The 19,060-nt window shown below is 40.2% G+C and overlaps 1 protein-coding gene across 1 annotated transcript in view; it reads right to left on the reverse strand.

The window, feature by feature from the left end:
- The window catches only part of mccc2 (methylcrotonyl-CoA carboxylase subunit 2), a 134,217-nt gene that overhangs the window by 31,878 nt on the left and 83,279 nt on the right, over positions 1 to 19,060 (reverse strand). The window contains exon 12 of the mRNA XM_072581996.1: positions 15,792 to 15,868. Within this exon, the coding sequence (XP_072438097.1) occupies positions 15,792 to 15,868 (77 nt within the window). The remainder of the gene's footprint in view (positions 1 to 15,791; positions 15,869 to 19,060) is intronic.

The following is a 19,060-nucleotide window of genomic DNA, read 5'->3' on the forward strand; positions in this document are numbered from 1 at the left end:
CATAGCTGATCTGACATTCCTCACATCCACTTTCTTGTGTTTTTCCATTAACCTTGATTCCTCTCCCGATCATGAATCTATCTTAGCCTGCAATATGTGCAATGACTCTGCTCCCATAGCGCTCTATGGCAAGGTGCTCTAAAAAGCATTGACTCTCTGAAAGAAGAAATTCCTCCTTATTTGAGTCTTAAATCGGCACACCTTTATTTGGAGATTATACACTCTGACCCTAGACTTTCCCATGGTGGGGGTGAATGTGGGGGAACATCCTCTCAGCACTTACCTATCAAGCCGCTTAAGTATGCTATATGTTTCAATGATCATTCTGATCAATTACAGTGAGTAAAGTCCCCAACCTATTTAGCCTCTGCTCATAAGACAATCACTCCATACCAAAGATCATCCTAGTGAAACTTCTCTAACCAGCCTCCAATTAAACAATACCTTTCCTTAAATACAGAATAAAACTGTTCATAGAACTGCAAATGTGGTCTCATCAGCACCTTGTACAGTTCACAACTTTTATACACCAATCCCCTTAAAATAAGAGCTAATATTCTATTTGCCTGCCAGATTACCTGCCCTACCTATGGGCTAGCTTTGTGTTTCATGCACAAGTTGCCCCCGCCAGACCCTGTTTGCTACAGCTGGTCTTTTGTTCTCCCTCCCATAATGAACAAGTTCACAGTTTCCCATATTAAACCCCATTTGCCAACTTTTTGCCCACTTATTTAACCTATCAATTTCTCTTTGTAAACTATCTGTATTCCCATCACAATATGCCTTTCCACCTACTATGTGTTGTCTACAAATTTTGCGACAGTACATTTGCTTCCTTGCTCCAAGTCATTAATATATTGTAAATAGTTGCGCTCCCAGCACTGATCCCTATAGAATCCCACTGGTCACAGGTTGCCAACCTGAAAAAAAAATCCCTTATCCCCACTTGCCTTTTCCTGCTCATTAGCCAATTTTCTATGTGCCAATACATATTGCTACAACACCATGGACTATTATCTTGTGACTTAACCTTCTGTGAGGTACCTTGTCAAATGCCTGTTGTTCAGTCCAAATCCAACATACTTACTGATTCCCTTTTACTCACTCTGGTAGAGACCTCCTCAAAACACACAAATTAGTCAGATATGATTTTCATTTCATGAAGTCATGCTAACTCTGCTTAATTAGGTTATGATTTTCCAAATAGGCAGCTATTAACTCCGTAATAGTTGATTCCAGCAGTTTTCCAACTCAGGAGTTAAACTAATCAGTCTTTAGTTACCCGCTTTTTGCCTCCCTCCATTTTGGAGGGTGGCGTCACTTTGGTAGCTTTCCAATCCCCTGGTGCTGTTCTAGAATCCAAGGGCTTTTGGAAAATTATAATCAACATATCCACCATCTCTGTAGCTACTTCTTTTATCCACCAGTTTTGATCTCCCAAGGTGACAGTCGGTCTTTTTAAACCAGTTCCAAACTGGTCAAGGTCTCTGTGCAACCATCCAATATTAACGGAGTAACCTAAAGTATCCAGGCTAAAGATGTGGTGCAGTCCAAATGATGACTCACATTTTTTAAGCAATATGCTCTGGCTAAACCTGAAGGCAGATGCAAAGAACTTCACGGAGTCACTGACAAGGCTTTTGTTTGGCCCAGTGACACACTTATTAAATAAATAAAGTTGGGTGGTGGCGAATGAATCTTTTTTGATAGGAAGGGTGCCTTGAAGCTGCAGGTTTCTCAAGAATTTCACTCGCAGTTACCTTGTACAAACCCTCATATCTATAGACATCAGAATTCAACAACGTTATGATCATATAGGCCCCATATCCATAATCAAATAACCAACTTACCTTCAATGTTGAATTTCATTTGTGAAAAATAAGTAGATAGGCAACTAAGGAAAGGCATACCCCACAGTTCCAACTCCACCTCATTAAAAGTCAGCACTTTAGCAGAGAAGGATATGGGTTGGAGAGGAGAGAAAAACACTGGAACTTATTCATGACCAGAATCTCTTAAAAGTGAATCATATAATTATTTTAATAACAAAGGACAGACTGACGCAAGATAATGACAAATTTAATGAAAACATCCATCAACAGTTGCAACAGAAGGTCAATATCAGTCTTCAACCTTAAACCAAGGTAATTTTTCACAAGACGAAACATATTGACTTTCTGACTTGTCTGCACCTCTAGTTAAAGTCTGCTGATGTCACCTAGATTCAATCAGTTGTGTCACTTTAAGTCACTGAGTATTTGGATGTTCCAATCCGAAGTTAACTAGTATGAGCAAACATTTCAGAATTCCATTAGCTCACGAACTGCTTCTATTAATAATGTCATGTTTTAAGTGTATTCTGTTTATTCAATTAAAACTCGCCTTTGGTAATTTCACAATCGTACATTGGGTTTAAAAAGGCCAAACTAAAGATCAATGTAATCAAGGGTTCATACATGATATGAACCTTCAGTCCAGACGTGTAGGACTCAAACAGTGCTGTGGTGATTCAGCAATCATGAAAAATGAGATGTAATAAACACAAGACTCCAAATATTACAGAAAACAGTGACAATGCTATTGGAAGGACAGCTTTCAATCCCCTCTGTACCTATATGTTCAGAAATGGCTCGGGGAGATGTGTGCTGTTTGTCTTTTTTGCTGCCATTGTAAAGATGCTTCTTAATCAAATGTTGAAAATCTTATTTTAAACTAATTCTTACTAATAAACTCCCAAATTTCTGTATGTCTGTGGATTATTAACAAAAGAAAGATTCATTCAAGATTCAGAAATGCAAAAGGAGGAATTCCTTTTAATTTTTAATCAGGGCCTGAGACTTAAGACTGGATGTATCACCATCATCCAGTGTATCCAAAGCAGGGGAGGTGGGGGTGCAATTCATTAAATCCAGTGGACACTATCTGCCTGGTGCCTATCTGCTACAAATTTACTGGTGGTAGGAGCATGGCATCAGGAAGCCCACCCTACCAAGGGCTAACAGAAGCCCTTAGGCAGTTAATCATTAGATCAGAAGATATGGAAGGTATAGGTCATTCGACCCGTTTGGAACTGCACTGTCATTCAATAAGATCATGGTCAATCCTATTATGACTTTAATACAATTTTTCTGCCTACCTCACATAGCTTTTGACTCCACTATTGATAAAAAAATCTGTCCAACTCAGCAACGATTACATTGAATGATCCAATCTCCACTCATCTCAGAAGAAGAGAATTCCAAAGACTAATGACCCTCTTAAAGAAGGAATTTCTTCTCTCCTCCATATTAAATAAAAGACCCTGTACTTTTAAACTTTGCCTCTTAGACCTTGATTTCACGGAAAGGAAACATCCTCTCAGCATCTAACCTGCCAAGACCCTCAGAATGTTATATATTTCAATAAGATCATCTCAAATTTTTCTCTATTCCCATCAAAAATAGACCCAAATTGTTCAATAGTTCCTCATAAAACAATGCGTTTATCCCTAGAGTCAGTCTAACGAACACTCCATGAACTACTCCTCTCAAGTATCCCTCCTTAAATGAAGTGTGAATTTAAACACTGTACTCTAGGTGTGATCTCATGAATACCCTGTACAGCTGTAGCAAGATCTCTTTACCTTTATACTCCATTCTCTTTTAGTGAAGAACAAATTCTATTTTCTTTCCTAACGATTTGCTGGACATGCACATTAACAAGTTATGATTCATGTACAAGAACAATCAGATCTCTTTGTACCACTGTATTCTTCATTTAAGTAAAATTCTGCTTTTCTATCTGCAAAGTGAAGAATCTCTTATTTTCTAATATAATACTCCATCTTACATTTTGTTCTCTCTTCACTTAACCATATATTTCTCTCTTTTTCTTCTTCACAACTCATATTTCTATCTTTGTATTATCATTTGTTATGACATAGTCATTTCCCCCATCTATTTAATTAATAGACTATAAATAGTTCAGCACCCCACAATGACCCATTTAACACTTCACCAGTTACAGTTTGCCAAAATGTAAAACATCCTTTTATTCAGATACTGTTTCCTATATTCATACTAATATGTCATCACCAAAATAATGAGCTGATATTTTGTGTGGTAACATTTTATGTGGCATCTTGTCAAATGCTTTTGGAATTCCAAATATACTATATTTGCTGGTTCCCCTTTATCAAGCCTACTTATTCCATCCTCAAAGTATTGGACATGCTTACAGATACTCTTTCAAATTGTTGGTACAGACACAACACTCTGAATGATTTCTTTGTGCTGTGTAGCTCATTTTTGGATTACGCTAAGCAAGAGGTTTAAGGACCACTAAAGGGCAGGAAAGTTGGTATCTAACTTTCAGGTGCCAAGCTACAAGCTCTCAAGTTCCCAAACATGCCCTTCCACGTACTTTTCAAAACAACAGACCATACTGTTCCACTCACTCCCCTACAGTGAGGTGCATCCTCATCTGGACAAACAAGTTACACTCACTCCTCATCTCAATGACATCTCACACTATCCACCTAGGAATTCTGAGGGGGGGGGGGGGGGAGGTTCCAGGTGCCCTGCTTTTAAAACCATTCTGACAGTTGCGGAGGAAACACTAGAGATGGATAAAGTGGCAGAATCTATGGCCATTGAAAATGAAAAGAGAGGGTTCTTCCACTTATCTCATCTCAGGATTAGGTCATACCCTGTTACTTAGTATTTAGCTGTCACTTGTGTTGAATTGGTGAAACAAGTTGAGATGAAACTTTTGCACAATATATACTCTGAACCCTTTTGCCATTTCAGTTCTAATTAGGTTTTTTATCTCCCTCAAGTCCATTAAGGTTGACGGAGGAGCTGAGTGAGAAGTGGCCAAGGAATCCTCAGAGAAAGGCGCACACCTAAGGGAAGCGCCATTACAGGATTCCTGTACACCTAACACCAATGCTTAACCATTCACATCAGTGGCAATTGTAATAGAAATAGCTAGGCTGCCACTAAGTCAATATCACTTGAGAGTAGAAACAGATGTGGGAGACAGGGAAATCAGTGAAAAGTCCCTGTTAGATGGCAGTTAGCTCTGTTGATCTAATTCAGTTGCTCAGCACAGGGGAAAAATACAAACAGGACATTTCAAGGACAGGTGCAGCAACAGAAAACATGCTCTGTCAGTATTTTTTGAGGCAGTGCACAAAATTGGATAGAGATTAGAGAATTCCAGTTCTACCACAAGTGCCATGATGTCTCATGCATTTGTTCTGAAGTCCACTTCAATGGAAAGGAGATGGATCTGATGGAGAATCGAGCAGAAACCATGTGTATTTTTGCTCTGAATATTGGTATGCAGTCTACTATTTTAAGCAGGATGAAGGAAAGCCACTGCTCAACCATTCAGCATCTGAGATGCAGCAAAGTTTTATCCAGCACACTGGTAGGAGAGACATACGGATGAGTCATGAGTGGCAAAGATGAAGAAACAATACATGGAAAGAGGAGGTGCTTCTCAGGTTATTCTCACTGCTCATTTCTTGCCACAGACCACTGCTGACCCAGAAAGTTCCCTAATGCTCAAGCCTAACTCTGCACATATGCAGATAAGATAGACTTTAGTGGGCCCTCACCAAGAAAATAGTAGAGGATTCCCACCAAAGGCATTTAGATGTCAGAGCAGAGGGTCAAGCAGCCTGCCTCTGATTCTGTTGAATAAACAAAGAAGCATCATAATGAAGTAATTTAAAGTGGAAGAGGTAGACTTCTAAATTACAAGATTTTTTACAAGGGCCTATTCCTTCATGCTCTGTGTTCATCCTGTTTGTTCTGCACAACAACATATCGCTAAGAAGATGGCAATTGTTATTTTTGTTATTTCTCCTACAGCTGCTGATATTGTTGCTGCTCCCCCTGTTACTCGTCAGAGGTCCAACGTAGTTAGACAGTCTGCTGCAGTAAAAGATGACAACAGGGAAGAGCAGATTCAATTGGGTAATAGGAACAATAAGTGAAATGACTTACAAAGAGCTGGAAATCAGTGGCAAAGCAGTCCTAAGAGTGCTGGTCTTTCAGAAAAGCCTGGCAGCAGCTTTACAGTTTCACTCTTTAAAGGCTATGCAGCCTACCAATTTCATTGATCAATGCCAACCTACTGTTAACCCATATAACCACCACTGAGTTAAGGAAACCCATTAAAGGCACAGACGACTGGATATATAAATAAACAAATGATTGATCAGACTATTCCATGGGAGTTTCTTCAGTCCTCTGAACATGTCCTACTTAAACCCAAAAGAAAGCAGGATCACGCCAGATTTTCAACATGCAGATTTTATTTTGAGCACTTAACACCCTGCCTGTACCTTAACCTGCCTCTTCTTGACCGTTAAGATTGTGCATATGATGTTCAATCTTTGAAGGAGCTGTATAATTTTAACCAACATCCGCTTTTAGAAGTACCAACAGTGTAAGTCAGCCATCAACAGGTTATAGTTACTAATGAAGCAATTTCAGCTGGTAGTATGATTGGGATTCTGCCAGGGACTGAGATTTGAATCTTTCGATCCATGTAGGACAGTAAAGTTCTAGAAGCTGACAGCAGCTCACAAAGTTTTAGGAGGATTTCAATGATAAATGCTGTATGTCATATATAAGGCAACTGGTTTCTCAGATTTCACAGATAAATAAACACTAGCATAAAATAAAACCTCACATCCAAAGTAATGAAGAGCAATTTAACTTATTCAGCCACTTTTGTCATTGGCTTTAATGCAAGGTTGTTTGTGAATTGTGTGTTTTTTTCAGCTGTCAAGTCTTTTTGGGACTTGCCAGTTTTCTGAAGCTATTCTCTGGAGTTTCCTATGAAGACATAAATAAAATGGACAATAAAACAGACTTTAAGCATACTGACACAGGACTTTGGACAAATCATTTCTATGTCATTGCAGAACATCTTAATGATGTCATTGATAAAAAGTCTGCACAGAATATTTGTTCTCAGAGCACGCATATACAAGGGAGCATTGTGGCACACTAATAAATAAACAGAATATAAGTGTTTGGGTGTATCAGTTTATTTTTTTGATATTTTATGATACTTTCAAAACCTTGATTTAAACTTAATATCAGCAAAAATTAGCTATATACCAGACAGGTTCAGGCTCCTCAGGGATCTCATCTCAAGCCTGTGATCGTATTCTACAAGAAATTTCCCTCCACTAGAATTAATCTTGCTGAAATTTATTCTGATTGTTAGACTACTCATTAAGAACGCAGACCTCATGAAGTTTCATGACATCAGGGCAAGGAAATCTGATTCATACTAACCACTCCCCCTCAGCAAGTGAATCAATACTTTTGTCATGTTGAACACCACTTGTAGAAAACACTGGGGGGTGGCAAGAGGACTCAAATGTCAATCACCAAGAGTGGCTTGGTACCATCACTACTATGGAGACAGCTGCATTCTACAGGTAAGACAGGTTGCGAAGGGATCAACAGGAGGAAAACAATTTAGATTAGACTTTTTTTAGACTAGATTCCCTACAGTGTGGAAACAGGCCATTCGGCCCAACAAGTCCACACTGACCCCCTGAAGAGTAACCTACCCCCGCCATATGTACACCCAACAAATGCACCTAACACTATGGGCAATTTAGTATGGTCAATTCACCTCACCAGCACATCTTTGGATTGTGGGAGGAAACCAGAGCACCCAAAGGAAACCCACACAGGCACAGAGAGAACGTGCAAACTCCACACAGTCACCCAAAGCAGGAATTGAATCCAAGTACCTGGTACTGCAAGGCAGGAGTGCTAACCACTAAGCCATTGTGCCACATCTCATCAGTCTACCTAGTGTAGACATGTCCATACAGTATTGGTAGAACTGACAATCTTCCAGTCAGTCATTCTGGAGACAAAACCCCATTTTCACAGTGTGGATACTCCCCATCATGTTCTTTGGCTCCACTGCTATGCTAAATGAGACAGGCCTGGATCTAGCAACTCAATTTTTTTTTAATTCACTCATGGGACAAGGGCATCGCTGGCTTGTCCAGCACTCATTGCCTGTCCTAGCTGCCCTTCAGAAGGTGGTGGCGAGCTGCCTTCTTAAACCACTACAGTCTACATGGTGTAGATTTACCCACAATGCCCTTAGGAAGGGAATTCCAGAAGTTTGACCAGCAACAGTGAAGGAACAACAATATATTCCAAGTCATGATGGTGAGTGGCTTGGAGGGCAACTTCCAGGTGTTGGTGTTCAATGTATTTGCTGTCCCCGTCTTTCTAGAGGGAAATGGTCATGAGTTTGGAAGGTAATGTCTTAGGATCTTTTGTGAATTTCTGCAGTGCATTGTGCATTTAGTACCCACTGCTGATACTAAGCGTCGGTGGTAGAGGGAAGAGATGTGGTACCAATCAAGCAGGCTTTGGCCTGGATTGTGTCAAGCTTCTTAAGTGTTGCTGGACTTGCACTCATCCAGTCAAGCGTGGAGTATTCTATCATACTCCTAACTTGTACCTTGTAAATGGTGGACAGGATTTGGGGAGTCAAGAGGTGAAATACTCACCACAGCCTTCCTAATCTCTGACCTGCTTTTGTAGCCACTGTGTTTATGTGGCAAGTCCAATTGAGTTTCTGTCAATAGTAATTCCCAGAATATTGCTAGTGGGGGATGGAGTGATGGTAGTACCTTGAATGACAAGGGACAGTGGTTAGATTATCTCTTATTGGAGATGTTCATTTTCTGGCATTTGTTTAATAAGAATGTTACTTGCCACTTATTGGATTTTGGCCAGATCTTGTTGCATTTGAACATGGACTGCTTCAGTATTTGAGGAGTTATGAGTGGTGTTGAACATGGTACAATCACCAGCAAACATTCCCACCTCTGATCTTTTTGATGGAAAGACGGTCATTGATGAAACAGCTGATGATGGTTGGGCAGAAGACACCACTTTGAGGAACTCCTACAGAGACGTCCTGGATCTGAGATGACTGACTGCCAACAACTGCAATCATCTTCCTATGTGCAAGTATGATTTCAACTAATGCATATTTTGCCACTGATGCCCATTGATACCAGCTTTGCTAGGGCTCCTTGGTCAAATGCAGCCTTCAATTTAAGGGCTGCCAATCTCACTTCACCTCTGGGATTCAGCTCTTTTCTCCATGTTTGAACCAAGGCTGTAATGAAGTCAGGAGCTGAATGGTCCTGATGGAACCCAAAGTGGATGTCACTGAGCAGGCTATTAATGAGCAGATGCAGCTTGATAGCACTATTGATGACACCTTCCATCACTTTACTGATGATCAAGAGTAGGCTAATGGAGCAGTAATTGGCTGGGTTGCATTTGTCCAGTCTTTTGCTTATAGGGCATACTTGGGCAATTTTCCACATTGTTGGGTAGATGCCAGTGCTGCAACTGTACTAGGACAACTTGACTAGAGGAGCAGCAAGTTCTAGAGCAGAAGTCTTCAGTACTATTGCCAAAATGTTGTCAGAGCTCACAACCTCACAATACCTCTGAGTATTTCATGATACCATTGAGTGAATTGAATTGGCTGGAGACTAGCAACTGTACTGGTGGGGATCTTGAAAACAGCCAAGATAGATCATCCACTTGGCACTTCGGTCTGATGATTGCTACAAATATTTCAGCCTTATTGTTTGTACTGATGTGTCGGACTCTTCTATCATTGAGAATGGGAATATTTCTGGAGCCTCCTATTCCGGTGAGTTGTATAAATGTCCACCACTTTTCATGACTGGATATGGCAGGATTGCAAAGGTTAGATTGTGGGATTGCTTAGTTCTGTCTATCACTTACTACTGTTTGGCATGCAAGTAGTTCTGTTTGGTAGCTTCACTAGGTTGATACCACAGTGGAGACCCATGTGACACTAATGGACATCAGGAGCAGCAGAAATGTATTCAATCATAACCTGTAACCTCACTGCCTGCCATATTCCCCACTCTATCATTACCGAGCTGGAAGATCAACCCTGGTTCAATTATTCCGAGGAAGGACATGACACAAAACTCAGATGGGAAAAAAGTAACATTGAAGGTAAATTTGCAAAGCACAACAGGGATTGTTTCTTATTGCAGTATGTTGTACAATCTACCCAGTAACAGGCAATTTTAGATGTACTAATGAAAAAGGATAAATAGGAGATCTCACAATTAAGGATCTAACAAATAACAACCACAACGTGATAGAACTTCAAATTCAGTTTGAAGGAGAGCAAATTGGGTCTCAAATAGTGTCATCAACTTAAATAAGGGTAATGGCAGAGGTATAAACAAACAGATGGTTAAGTAAGCTGGGAAAATAAACTAAGCGGTCTGCAGAGACAGACATTTAGTCAGATATTTCATGATCTTAAGTCTCGTGAAAAAGAAGAACTCAATGAGAAGGGTTGACAAAAACAAGGGAATAAGGAAGGAGAGCATCCAAAATAAAAACCAAGGCTTTCATAATGGCGGGTCAGAGGATGGAGAACTTTTTTTTTAAGGAATCAGCTGTAAATGACCAAAACGTTATTAATAAGTTAATTTGAAGTTAATTCAAGCAGGCATCAATAGATGAAATATATTTCCAGAAGGCAATTAATATGTCTATTAAAAAGGCTTTCACACAAGATAGGAGGTTCACGCTATTGGGTAAGGTATGATTGCATTGAGCATTGGTTAACACACAGATGACAGAGTTGGGATTAGTGGGTCTTTTTTTAGGTTGAAACAAGGATCAGTCCTAGCACCTCTATTATACTATCTATATTAATGACTTTAGGGAGGGTACAGGATGTAATGTAAGCAGATGTGTTAGCAATACAAAAAGGATGAAAGTTACATTGTGACGAAGACATACGGAATTTGTAAGGGAGGTATAGATAGATTAGGTGATCGGCAAAAACATGTCAGATACAGATTAACATAGTAAAGTGTGAAGTCATGCATTTTGGTAGAAAGAATTAAAAGGCAAACTATTATTTAAATGGAGAGGGACTTCAAAAAGTGGAGGGACAGAGATGTCTGTGTGCAAGAAACAAAAAAGGTTAGCATGCTGGTGCAGCAAGTAATTATGAAGGCGAATAAAATGCCTAGGAGTATGGAGTTTGAAAACAGGGAAGTTATGCTACAACTGTACAGGGTCTTAATGAGGCCACACCTCAAGTACTGTGTACAGTTTTGATCATCATATTCAAGAATGCATATACTGGCAATGAAAGCACTTCAAAGGACACTCGTTAAGCAGATTCTTGGGACAAATATGTTGACTTCTCAAGAATGGCTAGACAGGTTAGGCCTTTATTCATTAGATTTTAGAAGAATGAGAGGCAATCTTATTGAAACATGCAAAAGTGTGCCTGGCTTGACAAGGTAAATGTTGAGATGATATTTCCATTTGTGGGTGGGTCTTGAATCAGGGGCAGTAGTTACAGAATAAGGGGACACTCATTTAAAACTAGAACACAAAGGAATTTCTGCTCTCAAAAAGTAATGAATGTCTGTAATTTCTACTCCGGGGAGCTGTAGAGACTTAGTCACTGGAAGCATATAAATAGGAGGTAGATAGATTTTTTAAATAATCGAGGAGTTAAGGGCTATGAGAATCTGACGCAAAAGAGGAGTTGAGGCCTGCGGTACATTAGCCATGATCTTATAGAATAGTAGGGTGGGCTTGAGGGACTAAATGGCAAAATCATGATCAGTTTTTTTTAATGATCTTTTGTACCTAAAAATGAGACATCTACTTGGTCATGCTGCAACACAGACCTATTTGCATGCCAAAAGGCAGAAGCAGCATGCAAGAGACAAAGCTAAATGATCCACAACCAATGGATCAGATTGAAGTCCTGATGACGTGCCACATCCAATTATGAATGGTGGTGAACAATTAGATAACTAGCTGGAGAAGAAGGACGCAATATGCCCATGCACAATGATAAGCAAATAAGTACAAAAGACATGTCAGTAGCTGCCAAGCAGATACGTACAAAGTACATGTCTGAAACATTACTATTAGCTAGAAATGCTGAGTATGTAATTCATCTCAACTTCCTTTAAGGATCCCACATCAGAGACGCGAGTGAAATAGCAATTTGGTTCATTCTGCATTATGTCAAAATATGCATAGAGACACTAGATACCACAAAGGCTATGGAAGGGAAGTATTCAGCACTATTGCTATAATATTCTCAGGGTCCATAGCCTAAGTCAAGAAACCCTAGCACATCTGGATTTCGTGGAAATCGGGGGGGAAATTTTCCACTGATTGGAGTCATATCTAGCACTAAGGGGCTATTGGAAGCCAATCATCTCAGGCACAGAACACCACTGAGTTCCTCAGGCAAGTATATAGGCCTAACAGCCCATGATGCTCCCACTCCCAGTATAAAGTCAGGATATTTACTGATGATTGCACAATGTTCAGCGCCATTAATGACTCCTCATATACATAAGCAGTCTAGATCCACTTGCAGCAAGACCTGAAAAACATTCAACTTTGGGCTGTGAAGTGCAAATAACATTCACACCAGATAATTGTAGGCAATGACTATCTCTAACAAGAGACAAGATAATCATCACCTCTTGATTTTTAATAGTATCACTGTCGCCGGATCCCCAACTATCAACACCCTGGGATAGCCACTGACCAGAAAACTGAACTGGCCTAGTTATATAAATACTATGGCTAAAAACAGGTTGAGGAGTTTCTATGGGTCAAAATTTTACAGCAAGTAACTCACCTCATCCCTCCCAGTGCCTATCCACCTTCTACAAGCACAAGTAAAGGGAGTGAAGATTTACTCTCTGCTTGCCTGATTGGGTGCAAGTAACAACACTCAAGTAACTCAACACCATTCAAGGAAATGACATTCACATGCTTGGTAGCCAATCATCACCTTCAACATTTACTCCCTTCACCACCAGTGCACAATGGCAGTTGCGTGTAACATCTACAAATTGCACCAAGTCTCCTGCAACAGTTCCTTCCAAACCACCTAGAAAGAGAAGGGCAACGGATGTCTGGAAACACTGCCACCTGAAAGTTCCTTCCAAGTCACACATCATCTTAACCTGGAACTATACTACAATTCCTTCACAGTCACAGGGTCGAAACTGTAGAATTCCCTTTGTAACAGCACCATGGTTATACCAGGACTTCAGCCATTCAAGAAAAACAGCTCACCATTATCTTCTGGTCTGGCAGCACTGTTTCCTCATAGCACCAGGGACTGGCTGTGTAGAGTTTGCACATTCTCCCCATGTCTGCGTGGGTTTCCTCCCACAGTCCAAAGTTCTGCAGGTTAGGTAGATTAGTCATGTAAAATGCAAAGTTACAAAATAAGGTAGGGGAGGTGGGTCTGGGTGGGATGCGCTTCAGAGAGTCAGTGTGGAGTCAATAGGCTGATTCCTTGATCAAAGTCCTTCTCCGAGGCAGTTAGAAATGGGCTAAATATTTGCTAAAACAGCAAAGGCCACATCCTATGAATAAATGATAATTAAGTGCAGAAGGAGAATGTCTGCTGTGATAGCACCCCCAAAGATTAAATAACTTGTCAACATTCAATGTTTTACAAGAATAAGAACTTTTTAAATAAATGTGAAATTTGTAGGTGGTTGTGGAGAGTTTGATTTAAATAAGTAAATATTAATGAAATCCAAAACATCAGACAGAACGACTGAATTTCAAGAGACAACCTACACAGTGATTTTGAAGGACTCGAGACTATATTAATAAATAATAAAGTCATCATAATCTCAAAGGACCATAACTCTGCTCTCCCGTTACAGAAAGACTAGTGGTGAACTTAACCTGAGGGCCACCACACCTCAGGCACGTGCAAACCTGAGAAGGATGGCTCTTCATGGTATTCTCCACCAATTCAGGAAGTGAACCTGTGCTGCAGGTATTACTGCATCACAAACCAGCTGTCCAGCCAACTGAGCTGACCAACCCCAAAAAGACCTCACTCAAGATTAGAACCATACAGTAGTATTTATGAATATCATTCAAGTTGAAGACAGAATTGCATGGTGTACATTTTTGTTTAGGTCCATATACTTGTATATTGTATAGTCTATCTTAAATGTATGGTATACTTAAATTATATGTTTTGAAAGCTAAGTAGAGATGGCATGATTAGGGAAAAAAGTGATACATCGCAATGTGGTCTCCTCTACACTGGGGAGACAGGACACGAACTTATGAATGTTCCAGGGACCATCTTTGGGGGACACGCACCAAATAACCCAAACCGCCCTGTGGTCAACCACTCTAACTCCCCCTCCCACTCCCAGTCCACCAAGGACATGGAGGTCCTAGGCATCCTTTACCGCCAAATCCAAACCACCCGACGGCTGGAGGATGAACACCGCATCTTCCGCCTTGGGACTTGCCAACCACATGGCATCAATGTCGATTTCACGAGTTTCCTCATCTCCCCGTCCCCCACCTCACCCTCCAACTCGGCACCTCCCTCTTGAACTGTCCCAACTGTCCTTCCTCCTTCCCACCTATCTGCTCCACCCTCCCCTCCAACCTATCACCATCACCGAGCCCATTTCCATCCACCTATCACTTCCCCAGCTACCTTTCCCATAACTCCACCCCAACACTCTCATTTATCTCTCACCCCCTATCCCCCTCCCTTGACCTTCCTGATGAAAGGCTTATGCCCGAAATGTTGATTCTCCTGCTCCTCAGATGTCTGACCAGCTGTGCTCTTCCAGTGCCACACTTTTCGACTCTGATTTCCAGCATCTGCAATCCTCACATTCTCCCAGTGATATTTGACTAGTTTGTTTTGTCTTACTGGAATGCAAATCAACAGCTTCTGTAATGAATGAGTCAGTAACCAAGTAATGAAACTAAAAATTTAACCCACTAGAATAATCCATTTCACTTTTAAATTTTCTGCAGAACTTTTTTTAAGGTAGTGTATATCAAATTGTATGTTATATTCCAAATGCGACAGTACTAATGAGGAATGCAGAGTTCCGAACTACTGTTATCATCATCAGATTTTCCAACGATGCATCACCTACAATGCATATAAATCTCAAGTTTTTTTTAAAAATGAGAATTAGATTAGATTCCCAACAGTATGGAAACAGGCCCTTCACCCCAACAAGTCCACACTGACCCTTTGAAGAGTAACCCACCTAGACCCATTCCCCTACCCTATATTTACTTCTGATTAATGCAGCTAACACCATGGGCAATTTAGCATGACCAATTCACCTGACCTGCACATCTTTGGATTGTGGGAGGAAACCGGAGCACCTGGAGGAAACCCACACAGACATGGGGAGAATGTGCAAACCCCATACAGACAATCGTCCAAAGGCGGAATCAAACCCGGGTCCCTGGCGCTGTGAGGCTGCAGTGCTAACCACTGAGCCACAGTGTTGCCCATATGTGTTTGCACATATACACCTGGGAATTAATCTCACTTTCATTTGTCCAGGTTCCTACGAAAACAATCCTGTTCTCTTAGGTTTCATAATTATCTTAGTTTCATCAGTAAATTCCCTATTAAGAGAAGTACTCATCTCAAAGCATTTATGAATATTATACAACCAGAAGACAGGACGTGGCATCATTGCCAGCGACTACCTCCTTCCTCATTCTATTTTTTCCAGTTACCACCATTTGTAACTTTCAATTTAGCAAAGTTAAGACAACAGGTTTTAAAATATTGCTGTTAGAGTGAGACACACAATTTGAAACCAATGTTACTTGTATACATTATTCTCATATGAACTAATCATAATTCTAATGCTATAAATGTTGCATACAAACCTTCTTTGCGGATTCTGAGAAAAGAACTCCATTATTTCCGATTATGCCAACTGGGTACCCAAAAATCCTTGCAAACCCTAAATATATCCCAAGAGAAGAAAAACATAAGACATACTGAAAATTATATTGTCAATACCACAGCAGTACATGATCATATTGCAAGTCAGATCCTTATATAGATTTACAGCAACATGTGAGAAGTATAGCCTTTGGTATCTTTCTCTTAAACGTCTGCTGAAAGAAAGACTTAATGTGAATAATACCTTCAGCAACTTCAGACATTTTTAAGTGTTTTAAAATTCATGTAGGCCTTTCAAAGTGTAGTCACTGATCTAATATAGTAAATGTATTTAGGGTCACCGGACCCAAAATGTTAATTTTAATTGTTTTTCACAGATGCTGCCAGACCTGCTGAGCTTTCCCTGCAACTTCTGTTTTAGTTCATAGGTGCCAGAGTTGGCTCAGATGTTGCCCAATGTCTGCTTACATAGTTAGTAATCTTACATCATATGGCTCTATTTAAATGTTAAAAGGTGACAACTTTAAAGTTAAAGGTCTTTAAATCAATTTGCAGCCATAAGTGACAATGTAAGAAAAAAGAGGTGGTGGAGACGCAGATGATAAACAATATGCTTAACCAGTGAAAAATGAAAAACATTGCTCTAACAAATTCAACTTTACAGATCTTGAAACCATACTGATTTTAATTTGATTAAATCTAACCATTAAGTTAAATAATATTCGATAAAGTCATTAGAAGATGAATTGTTCAAAATACACTAAACACTTTAGGGTGTAGGTTTGCTTGCTGACCTGTAGGTTTGATATCCAGACGTTTCATTACCTGGCTAGGTAACATCATCCCACCATTTCAACTGGGACAACACATCTATCCTGGGACAGGCTAAGCAAAGACATGCCAGAGAATTCCTAGAGGCCTGGCACTCCAACCACAATGCCATAAACAAGCACATAGATTTAGATGCCATCTCTCAACCCCTCAGAAAACGAACAGGAAATGACATCACCACAAACCCCAGGAACCCCATCCAGAAGAAAGATATAAATAGAAAGCAGGAGACAACAGCTTCACTTCACTTGGAGGTCGTCACTGATGATGTTACCTAGTCAGGTAATGAAACATCTGGATATCAAACCTACAGCTCTGCGAGCAAACCTACACCCTAAACCTCAACCTGAGCTACAAACCTTCACAAACCTTGCGACATTAAACACTGTTTGCAACTGATCAATCACAAAAGAAATGTTGTAATACATTTGAATGGGATAAGTATATAGGTTCTTTCTTCCTGTAATTATTATGAAATAATAGGTTTCAAAATTACAGGTAATAACATATGAAAGGCAAATGAATGAATAAAAGGCTTCAAGCACCCCTCTGCACTATTTATGACTGATTAATATCTAACCAAGTATATTATTTTCATTACTTATGTTCAAACATAAATGAGATAAAGAAAAAAAAGCCATTTTCTGCAAGATCCAGAACCACCTCCAATGCAGTTCTATCCTTCCCTAAATGAGGAGAAAATTGAATCGAAATTTCATATGACCGATGCACTAGAAGACCTAAACCCATGGAATTCAAGCAGATGCTCTCTGTTCATGCAATACTCTGTTTTTACATTCTTCCTATCAAGGTGAATTACTTCAAAATTTGTCTGGAAATTTAGCTACTATACATTTGCTCCCAATCTAATTCACTGATGTAAATTGTAAACCTTTGACATCCCACAGCACAGACCCCTGTGGAACTCCACTTGTCACATTCTGCCAAATAGACAAAGGCACATTCATACATATTCTCTATTTTTGCCCAGCCAGTCAATCTTCTATCCATGTTACTATGTTACCCGCTATACTGTGAGGTTTGATTCTTCACCATTCCTCCTCAACAAGGATATATAAGGGAAGCAAAGTATGACTAATTACCTCCATAAATGTTAACAGTGCATCCTCATGAAGGAAAAAAGGAAATTTGCATTTAAATCTTAAAGACAGAACTTCCAACTTTTGTTCAATGCTGGATTAAACCCAACAATTTGAGGAAAAGGGGAACCATTTTCTAGAAAGTTCTCTATAGATTGGCGTTATAACTAGCAGCTGAAAATGTGTTGCTGGAAAGCACAGCAGGTCAGGCAGCATCCAAGGAGCAGGAGAATCGACATTTCGGGCATGAGCCCTTCTTCAGAAGCCCTTCCTGAAGAAGGGCTCATGCCCGAAACGCCGATTCTCCTGCTCCTTGGATGCTGCCTGACCTGCTGCGCTTTTCCAGCAACACATTTTCAGCTCTGATCTCCAGCATCTGCAGTCCTCACTTTCTCCTAGAAGGTTATAACTAGGAGTCAGGAAAATGGTTGTGATTGTTGGAGCCAATCACATCAACAGTGGCTGAGGTCCAACCAATGGTCCCTCTAAGCTACACGGTTGCTCAGAGGTTCTCTGCACACTGATCAGCTCAACCAAACCTCAGAGGTGCATGCTGTGATGGGAAACTTTACAGAGAACATATCCAACCATCTTTAGCTGGTTCATCAGTGACTGTTCCTCCATCGTGAGGTCAGAAATGGGGGTGTTTGCTGAAAATTGCACAATGTTCAGTATCATTCACTACATTTCAGAAGCGGAAGCAATCTCTGATCATGTGCAGCAAGACCTGCAGAAAATCAAGGCTTGGCTGAGAAGGAACAAGTGCCATTCACACCACACAACCATAATGCAATGTTCAGGTCCAAAAGAGAGAATCTAACCATTGTCCCCTTGGCAATCAATGTTTTTACAGGATCACAAAGTTACCATTGCTGAATTCCCCCACTATCAATATCCTAGGGGTTACCATTGACCAGAAACTTAATTAATCCAGCCATATAAATAATGTTATATCCAAGAGCAGAACAGCGGTTAGGAATTCAGAGGTAAATCCTCCTGACTCCCAAACCTTGTTTACAATTTAAAAGACAAAAATTAGGAATGTGATGCATAACTCTCCACTTGCTTGGATTAATACATTTCCAAAATAACATTCAGAACAGTGCAGTCCATTTGATCGACCTAAACATTCACTTCCTCCACCAAAAGACACACAGTCGCAGCTCGATATACAGTATAAATTATGACCCACAACAACTCAGCAGTGCTCTTTCTTCAATAATTTCAAAACCAACGATCTCTACCACTTCATAACGACAAGAGCAACTAATGCATAGGAACACCACCACCTATAAGCTCACCTCCAAGCCACACAGCAC

The sequence above is a fragment of the Chiloscyllium punctatum genome, chromosome 2 (genome assembly GCF_047496795.1).
Source record: "Chiloscyllium punctatum isolate Juve2018m chromosome 2, sChiPun1.3, whole genome shotgun sequence".
Taxonomy (NCBI): Eukaryota; Metazoa; Chordata; class Chondrichthyes; order Orectolobiformes; family Hemiscylliidae; genus Chiloscyllium; species Chiloscyllium punctatum.